Here is a 10,418-nt window from a genome sequence, read left to right on the forward strand (position 1 = left end):
ACCAGAATGTAGTCTCTGGTCAGACCTAGTAGCCGAAACTATTGCCAGTTGAGCCTCCACTCCACTCGAGGACTGGCAACCTTTGACTAGGGTCCTCAAGTTTGTTGTGCCCGTAATTCCACAAATTCGGAACCCACTTGAGGGATGTATGTATGTATGTATGCACAAATGAATGTGTGCATACGGTCTTGCACACAAGCTTAGGAGTGCTAAGGTTTTACTACTTCTTTATGTGTCGCGCTGTAAGCAATTTTGGCCGAGTTAAATAAACAACGCCAGTCATTTCTCTTCTTTGCCATCTGACGCAAATTGAAAATGCCAAATGAAGCCAAGCCCTTCTCCATTTTGAATATGTAATTACTTTCATGGCTGGAGCGCCTATATCGATTCGAACGAACAACACTATGCAGTATTGCTCATCGAGCTGGTGGTATTACTCAACGTCATTTTATCATTTTTGCGGCGATACCAAATTCAGACATGGCGGCATATACATAGACAACTCCTCACCGCGCTGTCGAAAGCGTCTTTGAAGTAGGCAAATAGATGGTCTGTGTCGATCTTTGTCTCGCCAAGACTAATTTAACTTAATACATACATATACGTATTGCATAGTTTAGTTTGGTAGTCAGGCACTTGAGAGGTTCATTGATCGTTTCCATTTTCATTAACTGTACAAATCTAAACGCACAAAATACCAACATACTGATGGATTACTTACAGCACAATACTTTTGCCTAAGAGTTGAATGCTAAACCAAGCTAATTTGTTATTGCTTTCACATGCAAAATTTTTCGTTAAGCCGTTAACCGACCGCAACTCAAACATAGCGAGTAGAAAAGTAGCGAATCGAAGGCGGCCTGTGTACGTACATATACTTATATTGCAGATAAATTATCCATGCACCTATAATGAAAAAATTTTTTTAAAACGCCTTGGACAGATTCTAGTGCATAGAAAATATATTAAGTGAAGCGCCTGACTTAAATTTCATGTTTAGAACAATCAAAAACTCAGACATACATACGTATGTATGTATGTATATTTATGTAGCAAACTCAATCAGTGAATTTTCCGAAATTTCTGTTTCCGTAATTTTGAAGCGCATTTGCTTAAACTGAACTCTTTTCCAGTCGATATCGTTTTATTATTACCTAAATAGTTCTGGAAAGGTGGATTATCCTATGACTTTTTCTATGCTTGTATAAGGCGAGTTAACTGTAGTGGTCTAAAACTTTTACAAAAACTGCAAATTAAAAAAATCACGCCTACAAAAACATCTATTCGAAATTTGAACAAATAATAATATTGACCAACAGATAGGAAGAAAGCAAGTAATTAGTTAAATATTAAAAACTAAATTTAAAAGCGCAAGTAACTCTATAACTGGGCTAAAGCACAAATAAATGGCTTTGAATTTATATGTAGAATCGGAAAGCTTTATTTGAATAAAACATACAGAAAAGTAAATGATATGCAACAAAGAAAGCAAAATTTAAAAAAAAAATCATGCTTGTGTCAACTAAAGTTTATTTATTTATATACTTAGGAAATATAATTTTTTCAAAACCTACATACATTTATACATTCATACTTATAAGTATATATACATACAATACATAGATACAAGCATGTGCATAAGTATTTACTATGTTATTTGGGAACAATTACATTTCATGAATTATTGCCAAAGTCACTAACTACTACTTTTCTATCACCAAAGCAGCATTATTAAATTTTCATGTACCTTTGCAAATAAAAACAAACAAACAACTAAGCATATTGTAAAGCAAACTATCCACTAGTAACAAACAAAAAACCAATAAGGCAAAAACAAGTGCAATATAAAGAAAAATCGTGCAAGCAGAGCATACGACATAGCAAGAAAAATACTTTAGCCAACTGAGAAAGTATATAAAACAAAAAAATATATAATAAATAACAAAAAAAAAGCAAATCTGCTGCAACCAACTACACCGATACATTTAACGCGCATTCAAAACAGAAACAAAAATAACAAAACAAAAAATAATAAATTATTTAGAGGATAAAACACTAGGCAAAAAACAAAAGAAACTGTAAGTGTAAAAAAAAAATAAATAAATAAAGGGTGCAAAAAAAGCGATGAAGGTTATCTATCAAGCATCTTTTTGGGCAACCTAATATATGTAGGATTAAAAAAAAATTAAAATTATTTTAATGATTCCATTTGCCCTGACGTTATTATGTATAACTTATTATTTAAATTTAAAATATAGTTACTACATTTGTTTGCTCGACATTTGCGTTGCCCAAAATATGTAATTCGATTATTGCGACTTATGTATGTATTTAGAACATACATACTTACACTTAACAAGCAAACAATGTACCATAAGGTGTGGTGAAGTATGAAAAACCAACAACTTCATACATACATACATACATACATAATTATAATTATAAAGTTAATGTTAAATTAAAATAGCCAAAAGTCAACAGTTGGTATGTAAAAATAAAAGCAAACAATAAAACATAAATGAGCCAATATGCAGAAAAGTTTAAGAAAAACAAAGTAATAAATTAAAAATTACAACATGAGTATGAAAATAACTACAAAAAAAAATTACAAATAAAATGTATAACAATAAATGTGCCTTGCGTTTTAATCGGGTGGGGTAGAGGTGGCATAGCACACGTCTTAATAAAAACGGAACTACAGTAAAAATATAACTTCTCACTAAATTCTCTAATGCTGCATAAGACATGTATTAGTTGTCAGATTGTGAAGTATGCGTCCAGACAATTATAAACACAATTCACTTTTCAGCAACCGCCGTTGTAAGCCACAAGTAAAGGCAACGATAAATTCGAATATCCGGATATTAACCGGTTATCTTAGATAAAAAAAAAGAGTTCCGTTTGCATTTGTGCAGAATTGTTGAGCTTTGAGTGAACATTTTTTGGTTAAAAAACTTTTCAAACTATTATATCCCGATTTCAAAATAATTTTGTAGAACATTTTAGCTCAATACCTGGGGTGCGTTCAGGATCGGCGGAAAATTGAAAAATTCTACAACTCTCTTTTTTTGGTGCTCTACACTAAAGATCGAAATAAACTACACAATCGGCTTGACAAACCAANCCTCTCTTTTTTTGGTGTTGTAAGTTTTCAACGCTCAGACCGACATATAAAACTTCTTAAAACAGATTCCAAGGCGTATTTAATATTATAACCTTGTTTAATCCGCCTAGAGAGAGAGCGTGCAAAGTATCGAACATTTCAAAAGCGTGATGTGGAGTTATAACTTCAAAGCTAGAGCTCTACACTAAAGATCGAAATAAACTACACAATCGGCTTGACAAACCAAGCAAAATTCGTTTTAGCTGTTATTCAAGCAATACTTCATACCAAAAATTTCAGCCGTTATGTATGTAGAAAATTTGCAAAAATTAACGGTAAGCCCTACGTACTTCAAAGTTCCATTTTATACTAAAATTTAACGGACTACAAAAGTGCATACTCAAATTTTTTGTAATAAATATAGTAAAAAACTCTACATTTTGATGCAACTTATTCGAAATTTCCAAATTTTTTTAAAACGTTTGAAATATTGACTTGCACGGTTTTTTGGGGAAAATTTTCCAAAACGGATCCAGGCTTTGAAAAAAAAAATATTAGGGACTATAGAGGAGCTTTTTCCGATTCTAAATCTGAAGACCCTGAGGCTTATAGTTGTTAAGTAATTCGCATTTAAATTTGCAAAAACTACCGAATTCAACCTCACTTTTCCCAATTGAACTGAAATGTCGATGCTGCCATACATACCAAAAAATGCCAATAAAAAACAAAACGGAAGCAATAAAAAAATGCACATAATGTTTTATTAAAAATTTTAATTATTTATAGCGCGGTTTATCGAAGTATCGATGTTATAACAGTATGTTTGCGTAGAATTCCTTTCTGCGTAGGCGGCCTTCGGCCGCGTTTTAGGATTATAACCCTTTCCAAATAGAATTCTCCTTTTGTTGTGCACCAACTGGGGCTACAACAAATTGCTTAAATACTATTAGCAACTACTTTGTGAGAGNTTAATTCGCATTTAAAGTTGCAAAAACTACCGAATTCAACTTCACTTTTTCCTTTATGCACCAATTGAACTGAAATGTCGATGCTGCCATACATACCAAAAAATGCCAATAAAAAACAAAACGGAAGCAATAAAAAAATGCACATAATGTTTTATTAAAAATTTTAATTATTTATAGCGCGGTTTATCGAAGTATCGATGTTATAACAGTATGTTTGCGTAGAATTCCTTTCTGCGTAGGCGGCCTTCGGCCGCGTTTTAGGATTATAACCCTTTCCAAATAGAATTCTCCTTTTGTTGTGCACCAACTGGGGCTACAACAAATTGCTTAAATACTATTAGCAACTACTTTGTGAGAGTCATATATATTCATGTAGAGTAAGCCTCCTCCAACATCTTCACAAGTTTCATGACGAAATTCCTTATACTTTCGCTGAAATCTCGATTGGTTTCGTTTTGGAAAGCCAACCCTTTTTTGAGATAACGAACTACATATACTTACATAAAAAAATAATAAACATAAAATAAACAAAACAATATTAGCTAAAACTAAATGTCCCGTCTGTATTTATGTTTTTGCCAATGCATTTATACTATTTTACATTTTGGCTGACAAAATCGAAGACCTTGATCCAAGGATGCATTGTAAGGTTAATTTTAGCGTTTACCAAAAAAATCAATCGTTTCTGTTGACGACTCTTACGACACCGTTGTGAATACCCCAAATAATTTTCGTTTTTTTAATTCCTTGAGTTCTGCTCACTTCAATAGTACGGCAGCACGCAAATACGATCCAAACAGCTGGTTTCGTTTCAGCTGTCAAAACACCAATTGATGATTATCAGTCCAATTGGATGAATTAATTTTTTGCGGATAACGATTGGGATTCGAAAAGTTATTATTTTTACATCAGAATTACTAAACGTGTTTATACAAGCCGTACAGGACAAACAAAATAAAAATGAAGAAAAAGGTTTTACTAATGGGCAAAAGTGGCTCGGGCAAAACCAGCATGCGTTCGATAATATTTGCCAACTACATAGCGCGAGATACGACGCGGCTGGGTGCAACCAGTAAGTAATGCAGACAGCTGTAAACGAATTTACTAATTTTTAAATTTAAATTAGTCCTTTGTACTATGCAAATGCTAAATCTTACAAATTTTTGTGTTGGCAGTTGACGTAGAGCACTCACATGTACGCTTTTTGGGGAACCTGGTACTCAACTTGTGGGATTGTGGGGGCCAGGAGGGCTTTATGCAGCAATATTTTGCTTCACAGCGAGACAACATCTTTCGTAATGTGGAAGTACTTATTTATGTATTTGATGTGGAGAGTCGCGACATGGAGCGTGATGTTCACTACTATCAATCGTGCTTGGAAGCATTGCTACAAGTATGTACATACATATGTACAAGCTCATTGCCCAATCGATTAATTACCATTCTATTTACAGAACTCGCCAGAAGCAAAAATATTTTGTTTAATACACAAGATGGATTTAGTGGCTGAAGAACAGCGGGAAACTTTGTTCAAGGAGCGTGAGCATGACCTGATACGTCTTTCAAAACCGGGCAACGTTACTTGCTTCCGCACCAGCATTTGGGATGAAACATTATACAGGTAGGATTATTTCTGTATACTTACATAAAGTACTCATATGCACAGTGCACGCTATATGTGCTGCATTTAACTACAGAGCTTGGTCCAGCATTGTCACCATGCTTATCCCCAACGTTGCGGTGCTCGAGAACTCGCTCACCCACTTCGCCAATGTTATTGAAGCCGATGAAGTGTTGCTCTTCGAAAAGGCTACTTTCCTAGTGATTTCACATTGCCAGAGTAAAAAGAATCGCGACTCGCATCGTTTTGAAAAAGTCTCCAACATAATAAAACAATTTAAACTAAGTTGCTCAAAATTGGGCGCCAAATTTCAATCAATGGAAGTGCGTAACAGCGCTTTTGCTGCTTTCATAGATACCTTTACAAGTAACACATACGTGATGGTTGTTATGTCCGATCCAACAATACCTTCTGAGGCGACATTGGTTAACATACGTAATGCGCGCAAATCATTTGAAGAATTGGAAAATCCAAATAGCAACGCGATGAATCATCATCAGTATCACTGACATAGGGTGTAAGATGCAATGCACTGTAAATGAGAGGGAAAGGAAGGAGATAGGGTGGCAGCCAGTGTGCAAATAAACATACATATCGTCGTTTAAAGTACAAAACCGCGTATGTGAGGTTGCATAAATTATTTTTTGGAAAGTAAAAACAGTCATATTTCAAAATGGTTCTCTTTTTTATAAAGCAGTCTCATTTCTGGCTAGTATATTTCAGGACGAATGGATAAGGATTGCGTCAAGAGCAATGCGTGAGCAATTCCAATTTTTGGCAGCAAATGTCAGTTACGCGATTTTGCAGAATGACGTTACGCAGTTTTGTACTTTAAACGACGAAATTATTTGTCAGGGCCGTTCAGTTTAGACTTTATATTGAAACAAAATGTTGTACATAATGGAGCACACAAAAATTGTGGAAGCAGGCAAATTGATGCTTTGAATTGTTTATAAAAATTGGCTGCAGTATGTCAAGGATACCTAAATTAGCAAAGAAATTAGTCTTTCCGAAAAATTAAAGCTTCAAAGCAAGCTCCAGCTCATTTCTTTCCCCTTGTTGGTGGCGCATACTTATCAACAAGTACTATATCATCGAACGTTTATATGTAAGTGCTTGAAATTTATTAATTGTTGCTAACTGAAAGTTGAAAGAATTTGCGCTCTTTATTATAAATTTAATGTTTACAGTACAGAAATGTCTTCATACATACATATATGCCACATATTTTTATAGTTACAATAATGATGTGTAAAGCTACTGCATTATGCTATCTATACGTTAATGTAAGCGGTTAATAAATACTTTTTACATCTACATAAGCGTTTCTTTGATTACTAAGTTTAAGTGTTTCTTACTAACTTTCCATATAAAATTTCTGTACATCGGTCATTTTTAATGCCCTTATCCCTCTATATATATATATATATATATGTACATATGTACACTAATATGTGCAAATTCTACTCACTCATTCACATATTAAGTAGTGTACATAAGAAATTAAACAAATTCAAATTCAAAAATATTGGCCTGTAATGTACAGGTATTCAGTTTGCATTCAGGTGCAAAATATTCAAATTCCTATCACAGTCAGCATGCAATTATTAAGGAGCCTATACCAGTCTCATGCATGCGTACATTTAGTTGAGGTTGTCATGAGTAGTAACGACGCACTTCCTCTGTCAGCTTGCCCACTGTGCTTTCATCGATTTGAACAAAACGTTTTGCACCACGACTAAAGTAATAGATGTCACCAGTGTAAATATCAAACCATAACGCGTGTACATGAAGATCATGTGACTCAAGTCGTGGTTTTAAGAAGCCATACGAAGCCACATTGGACAACTGTTGCAGGGTGTGTATCTGTGACAATTTGTCTTCTACGGCAAACTTATCTTCTGGATCGATATAAGCGACAAAACGACGTAATGGTGTTTCAGAGGAGAATACCAAAGGTCCTTTCATTCCGTTTTCTTTCCAGGTCTTGAAATGTTCGAGACTTCTGCTGGCGTGTGTCCACATCCAGGAGCGAAGTGGCGATAGACGTCGATTAAGCTACATAAAAAAGTTAAAAAAAAATACGTTAACCGAACAAAAAGGAAACTTACTTGTGACGCATAATCCTCACATTGCAACTTATATAGTAAGTTCATCGCTTTACAATCACTATGGCCGCACACGATTATATGTCGTATATCGTTGACGACGCAGCCCAATTCCAGTGCCGCGGGCTCGCAACTGAAATATTCATCCTGGAAATGATGAGCATGTGGTATCACATTTCCGGCGTTACGCACTGCAAATTTGGAAAGATAAGAAGGTTAAAAATAAACAAACAAAAGATTAACGATATGCATACGTATGTGCATTTTGTATTTAATCTTTTAAAACTACATACCTACAAACATATCGCCGACGTGCGTGTCCGTGTAACGCGTCGGTATCATCCGACTGTCCATGCAAGTAAAGAAAACAGCTTTAGGCTATGACCAATACGACATGAAAATAAAGGCAAATGAAATAAGAGTTAAGTATGTAAATGCAACACATTAATTTATATTTTATGTACTTGTTTGTATGAATTTAGGTACATACATGAAAATTTGTGCTAAATTCCACATATCGCTAAATTGCTGGAAGAACGTCCCAATCCAAAATAAATTTGAGCTAAGTATGCAGAAATGGCCACCCACGCTTCTTTTATGCTATATACACACATATGGATATGTATTTTCCATATTTTCTTAATAATTATTTATTTTAGCTCAGGTCTTGTGACGCTCTTCCATCAAATAAGGTTTTTATTTTAGTTAACTGAAGCCCTACTGGCACTATCGTCTCTGGCGGTGATGACTTGCGTACACACTTACATTTCGTCGTTTAAAGTACAAAACCGCGTATCAACAAAATGCAAAACCGCGTATGTGATGTTGAATAAATTTTTTTCTAGAGAGTAAAAACACTCATATTTCAAAATGGTTCTCTTTTTTATAAAGCAATCGCATTTCTGGCTAGTATATTTCAGGACCAATGGACAAGGATTGAGCCAAAAGCTTGTGTGAGCAATTCCAATTTTTGGCTGCAAATGTCAGTTACGCGGTTTCGCAGAATGACGATACGCGGTTTTGTACTTTAAACGACGATATGTATGTACATGCATACATACACATATATGTATGTACCGTTAATAAAGTATAAAGTATAAGCTCTTGAAATATTCAGTATGTACCGACTGGGGTGATTACAGCCTTTAAGCTTACTAGTTTCTTAACTTGAGAAGAAAAATTGCAAATGGCGCTCCCTCGACTGTCAACATCAACAATAACTATAAGACCACTCTTCTCAGGCATTTGAAAATGTGTGAGGATAAAGGATATGTATTTATATGCTCCTATGTAGGGTAATGGCCAGTGGCTTGGCATTCTGGCAAAAGAACTGACGACTGTTGACAACCGTCGTTGCTTGGCCTGATCTGCTCTTTTGCCAGACACTATAGTTTTCCTGAGAACAAAGTAGAATGTGGCATATAAAAATAAAATAAAATAAAATTAAATAACACACCCCAAACACCATAAAAAAAAAAATTTCTGAGTGCTCAGAATTTATTAGTCTTTCTTTAAATATGTTTCTGAGATCAGTCAGCCAGACTGACTCCTGCATTGTTTTGTTATTTTTGATGGGCTTCTTTGGCCAAACAAAATANTCTTACTAGTTTCTTAACGTCAGAAGAAAAATTTCAAATGGCGCTCCTTCGACTGTTAACATCAACAATAACTATAAGACCACTCTTCTCAGGCATTTGAAAATGTGTGAGGATAATGGATATGTATTTATATGCTCCTATGTAGGGTAATGGCCAGTGGCTTGGCATTCTGGCAAAAGAACTGACGACTGTTGACAACCGTCGGTGCTTGACCACTATAGTTTTCCTGAGAACAAAGTAGAATGTGGCATATAAAAATAAAATTAAATAACACACCCAAGGCGAATTCATATAAGGTGGTATCGATTCAACAAATACAACAATTACCTGTATTTTGTTTTTGCTTTTAGCTGGTGATTTTCAAATTTCAGCTATTCTTCTCCGAATGAAAAAGGGCGACAGAAAATGCAAACACTCTCACGTTTTCACTCACTCACTAGCAAAATATAAAATTTTGACAATCAAACGCTACACACAGCTGATTAAACAACACCACCTTATATAAATTCGCCTTGAACACACCCCAAAACACCTTAAAAAAAATTTCTGAGTGCTCAGAATTTATTAGTCTTTCTTTAAATATGTTTCTGAGATCAGTCAGCCAGACTGACTCCTGCATTGTTTTGTTATTTTTGATGGGCTTCTTTGGCCAAACAAAATATGCGACGAAAATTGGTCAGAAGATAAGATTCTGTATCAGACTGACTCTTTTTGAACTCGTCTGGTGTCATAAATTCTGACTTGAACAAAAGTAATAAAGTTAACGCAGAAGTAAGTTTATTAATAATCAGAATGATAAAGAATATTTGTTTTTAGGACTGAGAAAAGCATCATATTTCTGACTCTAATATGACTTCTAACTGGGACTCGTATAGGCGTGCCCTTCTAAGAAAGGAAATATGCTCTTTTCTGACCCTTTTTTTTTGAGCTCATAATGAGGGTTTCAACTCAGAATTCTGAGACTTTTCTAACTCTAAATTAGTCCGAATGTTTACAGGAATACTATCATTTTTATAAAAA

At 34.7% G+C, this 10,418-nt stretch overlaps 2 protein-coding genes across 3 annotated transcripts in view; one reads left to right on the top strand and one right to left on the bottom strand.

Annotated features, from left to right (window-relative positions):
* The first annotated feature begins 4,884 nt into the window (after positions 1-4,884).
* On the top strand, positions 4,885-6,447 carry RagA-B (Ras-related GTP binding A/B). Its single transcript, XM_017629965.1, has 4 exons — positions 4,885-5,143; positions 5,247-5,464; positions 5,526-5,692; positions 5,769-6,447. Exons 1-4 carry the CDS (start codon positions 5,032-5,034, stop codon positions 6,199-6,201), a joined length of 930 nt encoding a protein of 309 aa, XP_017485454.1. The 5' UTR covers positions 4,885-5,031; the 3' UTR covers positions 6,202-6,447.
* A 386-nt stretch (positions 6,448-6,833) lies between these two features.
* CAHbeta (carbonic anhydrase beta) overlaps positions 6,834-10,418 on the bottom strand; it is an 11,789-nt gene continuing 8,204 nt past the window's right edge. For both annotated transcript variants that reach the window (XM_017629966.1, XM_017629968.1), the window contains 3 exons: positions 8,094-8,178; positions 7,804-7,991; positions 6,834-7,750 (listed from right to left, as the gene is read on the bottom strand). In XM_017629966.1, the coding sequence (XP_017485455.1) occupies positions 7,349-7,750; positions 7,804-7,991; positions 8,094-8,178 (675 nt within the window). In that variant the 3' untranslated portion in view covers positions 6,834-7,348. The remainder of the gene's footprint in view (positions 7,751-7,803; positions 7,992-8,093; positions 8,179-10,418) is intronic.

The sequence above is a fragment of the Rhagoletis zephyria genome, unplaced genomic scaffold, assembly GCF_001687245.7.
Source record: "Rhagoletis zephyria isolate East Lansing unplaced genomic scaffold, Rhagoletis_zephyria_1.1 Rzeph_scaffold_07244, whole genome shotgun sequence".
Classification (NCBI taxonomy): domain Eukaryota; kingdom Metazoa; phylum Arthropoda; class Insecta; order Diptera; family Tephritidae; genus Rhagoletis; species Rhagoletis zephyria.

What these genes read in the sequence shown, in the direction of transcription:
- RagA-B (XM_017629965.1), top strand. Translation starts at nt 5,032, where the DNA reads ATGAAGAAAAAGGTTTTACTAATGGGCAAAAGTGGCTCGGGCAAAACC. An exon ending in GACGCGGCTGGGTGCAACCA is followed by an intron (nt 5,144 to 5,246) that starts GTAAGTAATGCA and finishes TTGTGTTGGCAG; the next exon opens with TTGACGTAGAGCACTCACAT. An exon ending in TGGGATGAAACATTATACAG is followed by an intron (nt 5,693 to 5,768) that starts GTAGGATTATTT and finishes ATTTAACTACAG; the next exon opens with AGCTTGGTCCAGCATTGTCA.